The sequence below is a fragment of the Sminthopsis crassicaudata genome, chromosome 3, assembly GCF_048593235.1.
Source record: "Sminthopsis crassicaudata isolate SCR6 chromosome 3, ASM4859323v1, whole genome shotgun sequence".
Classification (NCBI taxonomy): Eukaryota; Metazoa; Chordata; class Mammalia; order Dasyuromorphia; family Dasyuridae; genus Sminthopsis; species Sminthopsis crassicaudata.
In genome coordinates, this window is record NC_133619.1 from 396,337,479 (window position 1) to 396,355,168 (window position 17,690).

At 36.3% G+C, this 17,690-nt stretch overlaps 1 protein-coding gene across 1 annotated transcript in view; it reads left to right on the forward strand.

The window, feature by feature from the left end:
* Positions 1 to 17,665, forward strand: part of CBL (Cbl proto-oncogene) — a 96,305-nt gene extending 78,640 nt beyond the window's left edge. The window contains exons 12-16 of the mRNA XM_074302374.1: positions 3,076 to 3,170; positions 3,689 to 3,844; positions 4,919 to 5,022; positions 5,557 to 5,739; positions 7,371 to 17,665. Coding sequence (XP_074158475.1) covers positions 3,076 to 3,170; positions 3,689 to 3,844; positions 4,919 to 5,022; positions 5,557 to 5,739; positions 7,371 to 7,645 — 813 coding nt within the window. The 3' untranslated portion in view covers positions 7,646 to 17,665. The remainder of the gene's footprint in view (positions 1 to 3,075; positions 3,171 to 3,688; positions 3,845 to 4,918; positions 5,023 to 5,556; positions 5,740 to 7,370) is intronic.
* Positions 17,666 to 17,690: the final 25 nt, after the last annotated feature.

Here is a 17,690-nt window from a genome sequence, read left to right on the forward strand (position 1 = left end):
ATGCTTTATTGGCAGATACGGTTTTTTGTTTTCAATCATGTCCATTTTAGAACCCTAAGTTGGTAAGGATACAGGAGTGGTTTTGAAAAAACCATTTTCTCCAGCTTATTTTACTGATGAAGAAACTGAGGCAAATAAGGTTAAGTTACTTGTCTGAGATGACACAGTTAGTACGTGTATGAGGCCAGATTTGAATTCAGAAAGATGAAAATTTCTAACTCAAGGCTCAACATATTCTATCCACCGTGCCACTTGACTGTCCCAGAAATACATAGTTTAGGCAAATTGTAATCCTGCCCTCATAGAATTTATACTCCAGTAGTTGACAAGCACACACAAATAACTGGAACTCAATAATACATGTATTACAAAGGAGTTAATAGAGTGTTATATGAGGCCCATGGAAGCAGAATTGTAGAGAATATTACTGACTGTGAGTATCAGGGAAGTGGGGCTTCCTCCTGAATAGATAACATTTGAGTTGGACTTGAAAGAATGAGTAGAAATTCAATAGACAGTTTTTTGGGCAGCAAAGAATGGTGAGTAAAGAGCATTCCAAGTATCATACACCAGAGACATGGAAATGGATTACAATAGAACATGTATAGAAAGCAGTGAGTTACGACTGGGGTGCATCTTAAACTTTTAGATATATAAAATAGGTATGCATATTAAATTTTTACTGATAATAAATCATAATTGCACAAATCACACTTTAAGAAGCTGGAATTAGATCCCTTTGACTGAAGTGTGGGTTACATGAAAATAATAGATTGGGAGGAAGAAAGAGCTGGGAACAGTATGAATTGAAGTTGGAAAGATAGAGCAGTGCTGCATTGTACAGCATGTTGATTGCCTAAAGGAATTTGAATTTAATTCTGTAGGAAATAGGGAGGTATTGAAGGATTTTGAGCAGAGAAGTGTAATGACCAATTTGTAAATTTAAAAAAGAAAAAGGTTGGTAGATGTGTAAAGTATGGTTTAAAGGGGAATATAGAATGGAGTCAGGAACCTGTTTAGATCCTATTGAAATAAACTTGTAGTTGGTAATGAAAACTTATATTTGGCTATAAAGGTGATGGAAATAAAAGAGAAGGGAATAAATCATTGAGAAATTGCAGAGCTCAAATTATATATCGATAGGTGATATGTGAAGAAGAGAAAATGATCCAAATAACTTTTAGATTTTAAACATGGAAGATTGGATCAATGTTAGTGAAGTCAGAATGACAGATTTTGGGGGAAAGATGATAAAGCATGAGGAGTAGTGGTGAGAATGGAAAGAGGAAAATATATACAAGAATGATTGAAAAAAGGAAAAAAGATAATTTGGTATCTATAGGGAAGAAGTCAAAGAAGTTTCAAATTTGGATGACTGGTACAAGATTTAAGTTTTAAATGTAGCAGATCATATTCAACAGGTAGACAAATTGTCTGGTTGGGATAGAGACAACATGGAGGAGTGGGAAGTCCCAATTGCCACATCTCTTCTATAAAAGTGCCACAGAAAATTCTGAACAGATTTCTGATCAGGAAAGGCAGCAAAAAGTCAAAATAAGTCATTTCTTTTGCCCAAGGAATCTTAGGAAGATAAGAGAAATCTTTGGACACTGGCACTGGGACTGGCCAGAAACTAGACATAGTGAAAGCAGTGTCATCTGTGGGCTGTGGATTGTGGGGCAGCAGCAGCAGCAACCTTAGGACAGTAAGTTGACTGAACATCTAGTCAGAAGGACATCCAGGAGACCTCTGTACTGCACTGAGATCTGGTACCATTGTTACCTATTACCTAATTCTGTGTGTTAGTTCCAGGGCAGAGAGGAGCTGCCCTAGTCACTAGGAACAGGGACCTCACGTGTGTACAGAGCAAGAAGGAAATATCCAGACTTTTTTCTGCATCATACTACATTGAAGACACCAAAAATCAACAAGCCTCCAAACTGAGCTGTGAAAGCATTAGAACATAAAAGACAGCAACTCAGTCCAGTCATCTCCCTTTTTTGTCTCTCCCTACCCTCCCCAAAGGTGAGCAGAGGCTAATTTTAATATACAATCCTAAGTCAAAAAAGTAAGTAGGGTAGGAAAATAAGCAAACAGCAAAAGAACCTGACCATAAAAAGGTGCTCCAAGACATAAAATTGGAAGTCAATGACTTAAAAAGATTAGGTGTAGATTGGATAACAAAACTGTTCAGCAAGAAGCTCTAGAAGAGCTAATAAAAAAGATTTTTAATAGGCAAAAAATATATTTAAAAATCAAATGAGTAGTAGAGGAAAAGGGAAAAGAAATGAGCTATGCAAGAAAATTGTCGAAAGAATTATAAGTTCTTAAAAATCAGAATTAGGCAAATGTAATAGAGATACAAAGAAAAAACATCTTAAAAATTAGAATTGGTCAACTGGAAGGTAATGCTCCAGACACACCAAGAAACAGAATTGTTCTGATTATATCAAAAGTACTCAACGTTCCTTGGAGTAAGGAAAGGCTAGGAATGAAGACAGTGCCCTTCATGTAGGTTAGTTTCATTCTTTCTCTGTTTTTGTTCATTATAAGTTACATACAAGCTAAGTAAGGAAATAAAGAGTAAAATCAACTTTCTGGTTATCAGCATGTAAAGGTCAATCTGAGTTTGTATAAATGCTAGAAAAGTTGTTAGCTCATTAATGTCATGTCTCTAATGTCTATAGAGTAAATTCTGAGAAGCATCATGGTGTAGTGAATAGGGCACTGAACTTGAATTCAGGAGAAACAGGGTTCAAATTCTGCCTCAGACATGTACTAGTTGAGTGATCCAGGGCAAGTCATTTAACTTTTATATGCCATGGCCTCTAAGATCCCTTCTAGCTCTAAATCTAATCCTATTTCCTTGACTCTTAGATGATCTTTTTCATAAATGAGCCTTCTTAAAGGGCTAAAATCAAGTATAATTACTAAGATGCAATAAATCCAGGTGTGAGGCGTTAGGAGAAAATTCTAAATAATGAAGTTGGATGAAGTAGATAAAGGCAAAGGGGAGATTTGAATGTATTACTGTGATAGGAAAGAGTTTTTGAGTATTTTTTTTTCTCATTCCAGAACACGAACAATAGTCCATTAGTTGGGCCAGAGTCTGAGCACTCTAAAATCAAGCCTTCCTCTTCTGCTAATGCCATCTATACTCTTGCTGCCAGGTATGCTATTAAAACAAAATTCAATATAATAGGTTTGTTGGGGTAGTTCAGAAAGTTTTTGAGTAATTTTTTTGGAATTAAAAAAAGGAATCTATGCTTCTAGAAGAGTTAAGTTCCTTGCTAATACTAATTATGGATTTTTAAAATGAAAAACAAATTCCTTGTCTATTAGGACTCAATCTTTAAAATAAAACTTCTGGGATTGGTTTTGTCAAGAACCAAGGAGCTGTGCAAATGTTGTACATCTTTAGAACAGGAAGCCATAGTTTCTGGATGATGGCATATACTCTCTCCTGCTCTGAGATCTTCTACTAGTTATTTCTCCTGTCAGAAGAATTTAATGGATCTGAAAAGGTTAACATGAATTTAAGACTTAATTAATTTGCTTCTATCTCTTTGATAAGAAACCATTTTGAAGCTTTATTTCAAACTTTGTAGTGTCCCAGCTCTTGACCTATTTGTTAGCTCCACTTGATTAGATTTCTACTATGTGGTATTTCATCTTCTGAACCTTCCAGACCTCTTCCTGTGCCAAAACTGCCCCTTGGGGAACAGTGTGGAAGCGATGAGGATGGAGAGTATATGTCTCCTTCTTCTCGGCCTCTGGTGCTTCCTGGTTCCAGCCTCCAAAAGATAGAAGTGAAACGACCTTTGGAGATGACCCACAGTTTACAGTAAGTTTCCAGCACTCCCAAACTTTACTAGTGCAATGATTACAACTTTGGCCTTTTTTTATTTGTTTTTTAAAAACATTTTATGAATGCTTTTTGCTTTCCACCAGATCCTAACTCTGCACTGAAAGGAAGAAGCTACATTTACCTGTTACTAAAATCATGCAGTATTCAGTTGTTTTTTTTTATTCTTTTTGTCTGCATTGTTGTAGACGTATATGTTGTTCCTAGTTCTGCATACTTCACTTTATATTAATTCTTATAACTCTTACAGTGTTTCTCTGAATTAGTCATATTCATCATTTTTCAAAGTGCAGTAATATTCCATTATATTCCCATGCCACAATTTATTTGACTTTTCCATTTTGCAGTTGTACACCTTGTTTGCCTTTTGCAAAAATGTTCTCTCCCTCTTTTGAGGCAGCTGGGTGGCCTAATAGATAGAGCCTCCGGTTTGAAGTCAGAAAGATTTGAATTCAAATCTTGCCTCAGATACTTAAGAGCTTTGTGACTCTAGGCAAGTCATTTAACCTCTGTTTGCTTCAGTTTTCCCTTTTGTAAAATGGAGGTGATAATGACACCTTCCTCCCAAGGATATTGGGAGAATCAAAAAGTGTTTAGACCAGTTCCTGGAACATAGTAGGTGCTGTATAAATGCTTAGTCCCTTCACCCTTAGCTACTACAAAGTGCTGCTGTGCATATTTTGGTCGTTTTTGTTTTTTTGGCCTCTTGTTTTGAATGTTGTAGGTGGCATCATTGCTCTAGTATGTATACCACCTGATTTTTTCAGCATTGATTAGTCAATATTAAAGCAGAGTCATATTTAAGTTTAATTCTTAGTCCTTTTTTGCAGTTATTATCAGCTCCATTTGTGTTTTCTCTCAACATCAGCAAAAGCTTTAAACTATGCACTCCTTTTGCTTTTCTGTTTGACTACACACATAAGAGAACTGGCATCTGTGTAATAGTTGTTAGAAGTGACTAAGTCTTATATTCTGTCTTTTAGGTCACAAGAAAGCTGGGCTTTTTTTTAAGTTTATCATGCTCTCTTTTCTTTCTTTTTTTTCCCCATTCAGAACATTTGATTCAGAGCAACAGATTGACAGTTGCACCTATGAGGCCATGTACAACATTCAGTCGCAGGCAACTTCTTCTAGTCTGGAGAGCAGTAGTGTATCAGGTGAGTGCCCCAATTTAAACGTATAGAAGGTGGAGCCTTTGTCCCTTTGGCTTTTGTAAATAACTTGACTGAAGTGATAAGCATATGTGGTTAGCAGTCTTGCATCTTCTTGGTTTGGAGACTAAACCTCAAACAAGTTTTTTGTTTGTTTGTTTGTTTGCTGTACTTAACAGACCAATCACCTTTTTTGTTTTTAATTCCTTCCCTAGGCTTGGAGGCTGTTGAAGGTTACTTTGCTTGGGCCTGCTCTGTTGGCTCAGGGCTCCCTTCTATTCCCCTTGCTTTTGCATTGATTGAAATTCATTGCATTGATGAAATTCTTTTGTATGTGGGTGGGGAGTACTTAATTCCCCTCTTAACTAGCTGAGTTGAAAGGTGAGCTAAGAGCCCTTTGCTTGCTTTTGGCTGATTTTGAGGTCAGTTGAATTGTTTGCTGGTTTTTGAAAGATCTGAGTGTTTGTTCTCAGTTAGCTTGTGGGATTTGATTTGTTCTACTCCTAAGAAACATTTGTAAAATATAACTTCTCTTGTTAGTTGAGGGAGATTTGGCGGCAACCCTTCCCAGCAATGGTCCTGAGGAGTCAGAGAATGAGGATGATGGCTATGATGTCCCCAAACCTCCAGTGCCAGCAGTCCTGGCCCGTCGGACTCTCTCAGACATTTCTAATGCCAGCTCTTCCTTCAGCTGGATGTCTTTGGACAGTGATCCCACAACAGGTAAGAGAGAGAAAATGAGAGAGAGAGAGAGAGTGTGTGTGTGTGTTGGGGATTTCAGGCTTTTGATGAGACATGGTGTGGGTGAAGTAAAAGAATTTACTAAATTAAAAGTAAAAGTAGAAGTTTATTATAAGTCATCGAGAGATCTCAGTGGAGCAGAACTCTCTGATGGAATTAGAGTTCTGTCCGTTCTGCCCACCTGCCCATTCTTCCCACACTCATATGTATGATTTGAGACAATATTGGGTTTGAATAGGCTTCAGTAAGGCTATAGAAAGTTTGATTAGTGATAATTCAAATTATATAGAGCTTAAGTGGTGGTACTTAACATTAATTCAGTTCTATTGAAAGTTAAGTAGGGATACTTAGCTTTAGTTCAGCTCTATAGAAAACTTAGGTAGTGTCAGCTGAACTCTATAGAAAGGTAAATTAGTGGTACTTAACAGGTGGGGGTTGGCCTAACTTCTGGGTCAGGATAACGAGGAAAGTGACTTTTTAGGGTCTCCAGCCTCAGTTTCCCTTGTCATGTGTGTGCTCGCGTGCATGTGTGTAAGCGCATATGTGCGCATGCATGCACAGGAAGAGAATAATAGCCTCCAAGCTAGATCACTAATTGTACTGGCCAAGTTGAAGGTTGTGGCCACAGTATATCAAAGGATACTAAGTTTGTTCTTAAACCACAGTTCATGCTCCACTTGGGGCCATTAAGATTACTAGCTATTCCAAGTATATATAATGACACTGATAATTAAACTTGGTACTTAAGACCAAATGTTTATAGTTTCTGGCTTCTTTCCCATTACAGAAGAGAGTTTGTTGGATCTAGAGATGGCACTAGGCAGACTTGGGGATCAGGCCACATTTGGATACTGACCATTGAGGGCCAAATCTTACACCTGTTACTACCCAACAGGATGGTAACTGAAGTTGCTGTCAGTTTGAAAATTTGAGGCATCTCCCAGGATGACAGCTGTTCACAAGGAAATAGTGGGAAGAGTTGTCTTTGCCATTGAGCTGACCAGGGAATCTGCAATTCCTTTTTGAAGACTGTGTATTCTCTATATTTCACTTATGGTTAATTTCTTTCTAGGACTCTGGGACTTCTTAGGCAACGGGGGAGTGGGATAAAAGGGACACTGTCTTGGGGGCTGGGAAGATCAGTATTCTTTTCACTGTGTTCTTTAGCAAGTCATTTCATTGTCTTTTTTTAAAATCTCACATATGGGAATAATGCGACCTGTTCTGAGGACCTCACAAAGTGTGTTGAGGATCAGATGAAATAATGGACATGGAAGTACTGTATAAATGTATTGTCTTTCTGGTAGCAGTGGTGTTAATTAGGAAAAGTGCCTGATAAGTATCTGTTCTATTTAGTGGGTTTGTTCTCTCCTTTTCCCTCCCCTTCAATACTTGAAGATTAATGAGGAACTAAACCTTAAAGTTCTTGATCTTGAAGTTTTATGTTATGATATATCATTGAGGATCCATCCCCACAGGTGGGTGGGAAATAGATTCTTTCCTGACAATTGGTTGGTTAGTGTCTTCATTTAAAAATATTATTTATATTAATGTCACTGATGATTTTGTCTAGGTATATAGGTGGTCAGTTACCTTACTGTTTCTCCTTGTAGGTTTCACAGAGGGTTCCCAAGTCCCTGAAAGGCCTCCCAAGCCTTTCCCTCGTCGGATCAACTCTGAACGGAAAGCAGGAAGTTGTCAGCAGGCTGGTGCTGTTCCTTCAACCTCTCCACAATTATCCAGTGAAATTGAGAATCTCATGAGCCAGGGGTATTCATATCAGGACATTCAAAAAGCTTTGGTCATTGCCCATAACAATATTGAAATGGCCAAAAACATCCTCCGAGAATTTGTTTCTATTTCCTCCCCTGCTCATGTAGCTACATAGCACATTACCTCCTTACCTCCAATTTCAGTGGACCAGTGAGCTGGATGTCATGCTCCAGGAGCACCTGAGAGGGCAAAGGGTTTTTTTTGGAGACTTCAACCTGAAGTCTTGCCCTTGTTTGGTGGATGTCTCATCTGTGGTTCAAGATTTCAAAGCAGTGGAACAAACACAGAGCAAGCAACTAGGATGTTGTTTTGTTTTGTTCACTTTGTAGTGTGTGTTTGAGGGCAATTTGCCTTCAGTCCCCATTTAGAGAGAGCATTTTTATGATGACATGGTGTGATGCAGCTCAGCCCCTAGGGGAGCAGTCTAAGGACAGCAGGACAAGTATTACAAGGGGAAAAACCAAACTGAGGGCTTTGAGTTTTCCAGCTTAGGGTGGATGTAACTCTGTGTATGTGTGTGTGTGTGTGTATGTATGTATGTATGTATGTATGTGTGTAAGTGTGTATGTCTTTGTCTATGTGTATATCCTGTGGTCAGAAGATTAACCCCAGACAGGCCTCCATTTTCTGGTGATAGGCACAAGAGGTTTAGGAAGGGATCTTTTGGTAACTTCCATCTACTGTGGTATTATACCCCCATCTTAGTGTGTATTGCAATTTCAATGCTACTCCAAATTATCATGTGCATAGCTAAAGTCCTGTATTTTTAAACTGTCTCCTTTTCTGTCATTTGCTTTGCTGTCCATGATATTCTTGTTATTGGCCATGGACTGGTTATGATAACTTAAGTGAAGCCAGGGAGTTTGAGATATTCCGTTTTATATGTAGTTATGTTTGTTTGTTTTGTGGGGGAGGGAGGGTGTGGGAGAATGTGGAATAAAGTATTGTTGCATTATCATTACAAATATGTTTGGCATAAGCAGCTAACACTGGTCACTCCGAAATGCTGTTTCTATAGGAACATTGAATTTGGCAAAATATGATATTTTAGCTATCTAATTCACTATCTAACTAAACCATGGCACAGCTGAGGTAGAGGCCTTCTGGTACATTCTTTTTCTTTCAGAGAATAGCAATCAATTGTATTGGTTCCAGGTGTGTGATCTGAGAGATTCTTTTCTGCATTGTGAGAAGGGAGCATCATATCTAAGATAATGATATAATCCAGAGATTGGGAAGTTTTTAGGAACCTTGGGCCATATGCTATTTACCTATGGATAATGAATGGAAAAAAGCAGATTAAATATAAGCATCCATCAGGCTGACTCTCCTTCCTATTAAATTTCTTTTAGCCTTTGCAGGTGTCTTCCTTCAGCAAGGGCTAAATTATTTTTTCAGAAAAATCCTCCTTTTTGTCTTCCCAAAAGTAGAGAACTTTTTTTTTTTTTTTTTGGTGTCACTGTGTGTGCAACTGTTAACTCCCTATTTAGGTTATCCATGGGTTTAGAGATTAACTCTTGTGTGATTGTAACATTAGAGTATGTTGCCTCTCTTTCCCTGTAAACCCTATTCTTAACTTTTGTACTCTGCCATAGAGTAAATTGCAGCAACCAGGAAGTAAACCCCAGATGCTTTTAGTTTTTCAAGGAAGTAATAGAGAAGTTTCCATTCCGACACAAATCTCACATTCAGGCATTAAGAGTGAGTAGGAAGGAAGTAGAATTTGTCCTAGTGAAGCACCATCCATTCACTATTAGGGACCAGTACAGAGCTTCACCACTTGATATCATTCCCAACTGCCTTTACATAAACATTGAACTTCTGAGGAAGAAATAAAGAACAAATCCCAGTAGTTTCTTTGTGCATTGTTAGAATCTGGTGTTGCAGTTCTTCTTTGTCTCAATCTGTTGTGAAACTTTGTGTTTCTAAATAAATAATATTTATCTTATATATACTATACTTTATGTAGATACAAGGTTTCCTTCTGTAGTTTGCTATTCTCCTTATATAGAATACAAACAATTTCTTCCTTTTTTTATTTGCAAAAATTTAGTCCAAAGCCTTACATATGATCTTGTTTGTTTGGAGATTTGCTATTTGGGTGACGGCAGGCATTTGTCAAATGTCTCTTTTTTTTTCTTCTTGCAAACTCTCCTTCAAAAAAAAAACAAAACAAAACCCAAAACCAAAACAAAATCCTTGTAACAAATAAGCATAGTCAAGCAAAACCAATTCCCATGTTGGTCATTTCCAAAAATGTGTTTCATTCTACATTAATCCCTTCCTCTGTCAGTATGTGAATAGTTTCTTCATCATTGATCCTTTGGAATAATGTTTGAATCATTTGTTGATCAGAGTTCTTATGTCTTTCAAATTTTTTGTTTTTACCATATTGATGTTACAATATAAATTGTGCTGGTTCTTCTCATTTCACTGTGCATCAATCCATACAAGTTTCTCCAGGTCTCTCTGAAGCTGTCTCTTCATTTCTACAATGTGATAATATTCCATTATATTCATGTGCCGTAATTTGAATGTCTGTTTAACATTCAAGGATCCAAATCAATTTACCTGAGACTCTTTTCACCATTTGGTCTGAGGCTTTGGTTTTAACTGAGGCAAAAATTCAGAATAATTGGGTGAATCTTCAGAAGGTTTTTACCTTTTTGGGGGAGTGGGGTAAGGAGTTCCTAACCTTTGATCTTGAACATGAGCCAATACCAGGTTATTAGTATGTATGTATTATATACTCACTAAGTAATTTCTATATTGTCTGTATTCAAAGAGAATGGGCTCTCATAGCTGGAAGGAAACTCAGTTTTTCAGTCTAACATATACCTAAAGCAAGAATCCCCTTTATAACACTCCTCACAAGTGGGCATCTAGCCTTATTTTAACAATTCTAGTAATGAGATACTTATTACTTCATAATTATAATCCATTCTTTTAGATAGATTTTATTTTTAGGGAATTTTTATTTGTAGTGTGCCTGTTATCTGCCTCTTTTTACAAGGCTTTGTTTGGGATTATTGCCTCTCAGTCTCAGAAAATTCCAGATTAAGTTATCTGGATCTTTGAATAATATCAAAAGTATTTTACAATCTGAAACCTGTTCAAGTAATCACTAGCCAAATAGATTCTTTTTTTAAAGCTCATTTTGAAATATTGCTTTAGTATGGAAATTTTAATATTTTTATGGTTACTAGTAGGCTATAAGCCAAAGGGTATTGGCCCAGGGAGCTTCTTTAGAAAATTTTCCCCATTAAGCTTATCAGTTCCTAGTTCTATTGTCCTCAGATTAATTAACTGAATTATCCTTCCTTGAGTTCTTTTATCTATTGGGAGAAGATCACTTCTTTTGGTTTTAAAAAATGGTCATATTTTGCTATCTTGTAGATTAATGGATGAGGAAAAAAAGTTTTCCTCCATACCAGACTTTTCTATAAAATTAAATATCTTACTTCTTCTGGGCTTTCTCCATATTGCTTTACATAGTAGATAATATTTATAGTTCTCTTGTTCAACATGATCAACAAATGATTACTATGAACCACAACCATAAAGTTTTGACTTCCTACACCCTAATCTTTCCATGAAAAGGAATTCACAAAGATTAGGTGAATTCAACATTTTCTCACAAAATGGGAGAAACTTGTAGAATCTTGGGATCTTCCTATAATTAAACTCAAGTAAAGGACACTTGATTATCTTGTTGAATAAGATCTAGTGCCAAAAGGGACTTTGAAATTCTAGTTCATTTCCCCGCAACCCCCCCCCTTTTTTTTGTGTGTGTGTGTTTGTTTTTTTTTTTTTTTTTTACACAAGTCAGAGGAACTTTCAAATATCAAAAAACAGGGCTGCCTATCTACTTTATATTGGAACCCCTTTTGTCATAGAAGTCATTGTGAAATGATATAGCTTTTAAAGAGTCAATTCAGATCTGGAAGAAGAAATAAGCTGTGAAAAGCAGAAATGGTTTAGAGTTTCTGACCCCAGGTAGTATTTGATAGTCTGCATAAGAACCAACCTTGGACTTTAGATCTTGCTAAGATGTACAACTAAAGAGATTCTAGTTTTCTCATGGAAACTTGACCCAGGGCTCTTTTTTTTTTTTTTTTTTTTTTTCAGTCCTTAAGCCTGATTGGTTCTTTGTATTAAAAAGTTGAATATACCTGATAGTTGATCTCCTCCCCTCTCACCTCATTATTTTATCATTGAGTTTGATCCTAACACCATCTTTCCCTTTTCTTACTGAATCACTCCAGATAAACGGTGTTGTTTTCTAGGGCTGATTTATATAACAAAAGAGAGTATTTACTAAGGAAATGTAATATAGAGGTACTTACTGAGGAAACCTAACCAATCTTAAGTTGGATGATTTAAAATTACTAAGCTATTGTTCAGAATCATCTAATTTCAGAGTTGGAAAGGATCTCAGACCATTTAGTCCAACTCATGCTCAAAAGAGAGTCCCTACTACAAACATATCTTTGCTTGAAGACCTCAGTGAGAAGGAATCCCTTACCCAATCAGATAATCTATTCCATTTTATATTCCATTATATTTTATTTGCAAGAAGCCTTTTTTTAAATATCAAAATTAAGTGACAATTCCCATGCATTGCTTCTAATTTTACCTCCTGAGGCCAAAAAGAATATATTCAATCCTTTTTCTATAAGGCAAACCTTTTAGTTACTCAATAGGATCTTAGAAGTAGGAAGGACTTCATTGGCTATCAAGTCACTTATTATTTTTTTAAATATAGATGAAGAAACATGCCTAGAGAGGTTGAATGATTTGCATAGAGATTAAGTGAATGACTTGCCCAAGATTATCCAGCTAGTAAATAAATGAGTCAGGATTTGAATTCAGATCTTCCTTTGGCATTTTCTTGTCTTCAGGTTAAATAGTCTCCCTTTCTTTACATCTCTTATAGCTTAGATTCAAGATCCTTCAACCTTCCTATTCTCCTTTGAATACTTTTTAGGTAATTGGTGGCCTTTGTACAATGTAACACTCTGTCCAGGATAATGCATTAACTATCCTTATTGTATTAGAAACTATGCTTTTCATCCAGTCATGGAATTATAGATCATCTGGTCTACCCCTTTCATTTTAAAAGTGATGAAACTGAAGTTTAGAAATGTTAGCTCACTTGCTTATGGCCATATAACTATTAAGCAACAGAATATGGGTTAAAACCCAAGTTCTCTAATTCCAAATCCAGTTATTCCTTTTTATCTTGGTCATCTACTCTCTCTTCAATGGAAATATTCTATCCCAGAACCAGTCCTAAAATGATTTGGCATTTTGCCTATTGGGGCATACTTTGAAACTCATTTACCATTCTGTAATTCCATACTACTGCCAGTGCATCAAGAAGCTTTCTGATGTTCTAGTGGATTGTATATGTTCCATCCAAATTGCTTATATAATTACTTACTTGATTTTTCTCCCCTCTCTACTCTTCCAAACTGAGTTATAAGCATGGAAAAATATGAAACAGGTACAGACAGCAACCCCATTCTTCAGAAGTAGGACTAATTTAACTGTCATACTAAAGAATGTTAAAAGACAGCATCATTTCCTTAAGTGTCCCTTCCTAAAAAAAAAGTCTTCCCCCAATTCTGCCTTTTTTTCATTTTTCTTTATTTCACTGCCTGAAATTCCAAAAATTAAAAATTAATTTTGAGTTTTTATGAATCAGTATAATCCTATTTTAGCAGTTGGTGAGTAGAAATTATACTTTGCAAGGGAAGCAAATAATTTTGGAGTGTGAAACATTTTGGATGATAGGACAGATCTATGTGGGATCCCATTAAAAAAGGATGTTGGTGGTTGAATAAACAGCATCAGGAGACAGCAGAAAAAGGAAATAGGAAGTTGCCAAACACAAACAAGCTTGAAGGCTAGCGCAATTTGTACTATGTGTATATAGTTCAATTGTTTCTTAATGGCAACCTTTGGAACCTAATTGCCATGTTTCTTCTGAAAAATAAAGTACAGACCAATTTTTAGGACTGCCTTATCTTTCATTACTTTTGTAAAACAATGAAATTGGTCATTAATATAGGGAAAATAAAATATCCACATAAAGAAATATTTGTCATCTTGAATAATGAATGGGTCAAAGGAACAATTTGTAGAAAAAAAAGCTAAGAAAATTTATCTGTACAGTAATTTCTGAGATGCAGCTGAATAGTTCTTAAGAAGAAAAATTATTGTTCTGACAAAATACATTAACAAAATAGAAAAACTGAAGGCTAGTGAATTTAATATGCCATTAGAAAACCAACACCTAAACTCATAGTAAGAACAAATGAGGAAATTTTTGATAATTAGATGAGAAACAGATAAACTAGAAAATTGGTTTAAATTATAGAATTAACAAAACTAAAATTGTTTCTTTAAAAAGATTTACCTAATCTGGTTAAAAAAAAAAAAGGGAAGAAAATTCAAAATAAGAAATTAACTAGGTGAAATAACTGCAAGAAATGAAAAGAATTCTCAGAATGTAGATGGAATGACTGTGATGAGCAAGTTCCTGTAGTTTGTGGCTGACCAGGAATTGTGTTAAAATGTAGACTCTTCTCCCCATTCTGGATTTCTGAAATTCAGATTATGATTCTTGTTTGCAATTATGTTGCTTTTATTGGAGAACTCTACAGAAGTACTTACTTAAACTAGTTTAGCCCTAAAATAGGTTTGATTTGTTTTATTTTTTTTTAATTCAGAATTATTTTATTCAAACTTTCCCCCCTAGATCTGTTCTCCCTAAATTCCAGCAGGAATTTTTCTTGAATCTTTGCTGTCTTATATAATTTTTCAGTGAATTGTTCACGTTTATCTGCATACCTTTCCTTCAAGAATGCAAATTGCAACCTTCCTTCTCATAGTAATCCGTTTTGTCTGTACTTGAACATCTATGATCATAGACTATCTACTGAGTCTACTGGAGGTACACCTCTAATAGGTTTTAACATATTATTGTGATACTTAGACTCTATCTGTTAATATTTACTTTTTCTACGTGATGGTCTACTCATCTTTTTCTGGGTAATATCTTTTATGTCTTTTTTTACATGCAAGTTGTCCTTGACAATTGTTGCAGTCTGTCAGCTCCATGATCATCTTCATGTTCTTTAGGTTTGTGATCTTCAAGGTATTCTTTATGTCTTGATATTTTGTTTAATTGACTAATTTCCCTTATGGAATTTAATAGTAAAATTTCTTTAATCAGTTACTCTTATTTCTGTATTTCTAATGCCACTTTGAGTAGGTATTTAATAATACTTCTTGATTGGTTTCCCCAAGTGTCAGGCTCCTCCTCTGACACACTATTAGAGGCCAAAAACTGGTTTAATAATACAATTCACACCAGACCATCCTGCCTTGGGATTGACTTTAGATAGTTATTCTAAAGTCTGACAGGAACTAAAATATTTTCATATCACTTCTTTGAAGATATAAACTTGCAACCCACAGTTTAATAAATATATCATTAGGAGTTCTTATTCCTAAGGGGTGGAGGAATTTCACACCTGTGTCCTTATTGGGCTCACTTTATTGCTTTCCTGCAAGCAAGAGAAGTCCACATAAAGAGGTCAACAATGAAAGTATTAGATATGGTTTCTGATCTGCATACTGAGATTTTTTCCTCTTGTTGATGTAGGCCTTTGCCATTTCAGAGTCCCTCCAAGTTTTTCCTGCTCTTTTCCCAGCCTGTCTCAAGTTTGAGGGGAGTAGAAGATATAACTCTATATTCTTAGGTCAACAATTTTAAGTGTAATAGAGGCCACTTTGTAATAGCATGTAAATGTCTTAAAGTTTTGACAATTACAGAACCGTGAATTTGATGGAAAGTTTGCAAACTATTCTAAGCCTGTATTAGTAAAATACCTCTTATTTCCATTTTATGAACTTAAAACTTTTCTTTATCTTGCTTCCTTGCTTCTTTTTGCTCTTACTAATTCCATGTAGTCTTTCCTAGGGGAATTAGGAGCTTATTTAACTAATTAACTGATAGTCATTTTGTGTATACACAGAAGACAATGTGATAACTCACAAATTAGCCTGTACTTTAGGCACATGGTCTTGGGAAGAGTAATACATTTGATCAGCTGGATTGGACCCTATCTGCTACAAAGTCTGACTCCACTCTACCCTGAGTAAAATAATGAGGAAACTCTCCAATGTCTTTTGGTCCCAGGGATTGACATAAAATGAGGGAGAAAGGAGAGGTGAAGGCACTGTGTAGGAGGAGCCAGTGGAAGTCAGAAAGGAAACACCATGCTGCAGAACCAGCTGTTGCAGGGGCAGTTGTTTAGAGGCCTTTTGTCCCCACCCCTCAGTAATGTATTTGGGGGGAAAAAACTTAATTGTCTAACCACTCCATCTGCTTGTGCCAGACCAATGCCTAAGGCTAAGCTTCAGACACTTGCTCGCTCACCTGGCATCTGCACAACTTAGCCCAGTTTGACTGGGCCTGTGTTTTTTCTAAAACCTAGGAAGAAATGCAGAGTCACTCCACAACAAACTCATCTCATTCCCCTCTCCACCCTCAGAAACATATTGGAAATAGAGGGAAGCCTTGCTCACAGGAGTGAGCATTGCTGTCTCTAAGCGCTATCAACCATGCTTTCATGCTCCTGAAACCTAGAGGCAGGCCTATTTATGCCCTCTGTCCTGGCTTATGGTTTCATGTGTATTAATGTATCACATGTGTTGGTACCCTCCTGCCAGACCACCTCGAGCATACCAGGCTGGATGTAATGTGGAGACGAGGCTGCTGTGGCTGGGTTTAGAACACTTGCCTTCTCTCCTGTGGATAGCCCTGCCATTGTTCTGCTCTCCATGAAAAGCCTGCAGATACACTGCCAGCCAGCAGAGATGCCTTCTTAACTTTCAACATGAACTGAAGTGTTAATCTTATCCTTGAAGGAAAACCCTATCTTCTACTCAAAGACATGGAAAGAAAGAGGAGTGAGTGGCAGTTGTGATGAGTATTCTTCCCACTCTGGTTCTGTGATGATCTGAGTCTCTTATAAAAAGACTTCAACTGTAAAGATCTTTTTTTTCTTTATTTAAAGTTATTCATTTTTCACACACTGAAAAAAAGCCAAATGTATTGTGCCTTTCTATGGGAGCACCAAATCCCTAGTTACATATAAAAAGCTTACTATGGAAATCTGAGTCTTCCCCTACCCCATCCAGTATCATGCCTTTAGAGAGAAGAAAGTTGCCGGGGAAGGGAGTACTTATATATAGCTGGAGAGATGACAGATTGAAACTCTGTAACCACATTTGATTGGAAGAGGAAGCATTATGTCCTAGGATCACTAGATTCAGTTAAAATGGAGATGTTAGCCAGAAAAGAGTTTAGTTGTCAGATATTCCATGTATAATTACAAGCCTCCTACCTTCCCTGACACCTTGGTCTTCTCCCTAAGACTAAGCATGAAGTAATCAATGCCCCCACAGGGCTTTACAGACAACCTGGAGGCAGCCACAAATCACTTCCTTTCCTGGCCCCTCAGAGAGCCTCAGTGTTGCTACCATTAATTTCAATTTCAAGGAAAGAAAATGGTTTTTCTTTATTTGATAGTGTTTTATCTATTTTGTTCTCTTCATTTTCTTCCTACTTGTAATTAACAAATGGATTGGAAGCTAAAAAGATTATTTTTTTTCATTCATACTTCTCATTTCAAAATTCTTTATATGGGTGGGGCTGGAGAGATGAACCAGTAACTTTTTCTCTTCAGAAGAAAATCCCAGTTTGTATATCAGTGTTTAAGAAAAACAAACAAAAACAAAAAAACTCAGACAAGATTTTCATGGACTATTTTTAAAAGTATGTGTCCTTAATATAAAGTTTATATTAGCAGTATTTAATCATTTCTCACCTGTAAAGAAACAGAAGGTAAATATTCTTGCAGAGAATAATTAGCAGAGCTTTAAAATTCATTTTGGGTTAAGTCCACTGTTTGCCAATGCATTGTTAATGTTTAGAGGTCTGTTATACTAATGTTATTTATTAATTATTTTTCATTTCCATACATAGCCAACTAAAGAGCTTTTCTGTGCACCCATGTCTGTCAAAAAATTATTTTTAAATAAAGTTCCTTTTGTTGTAGTAGACTTGCTGTCTAGGCACTTTAGAG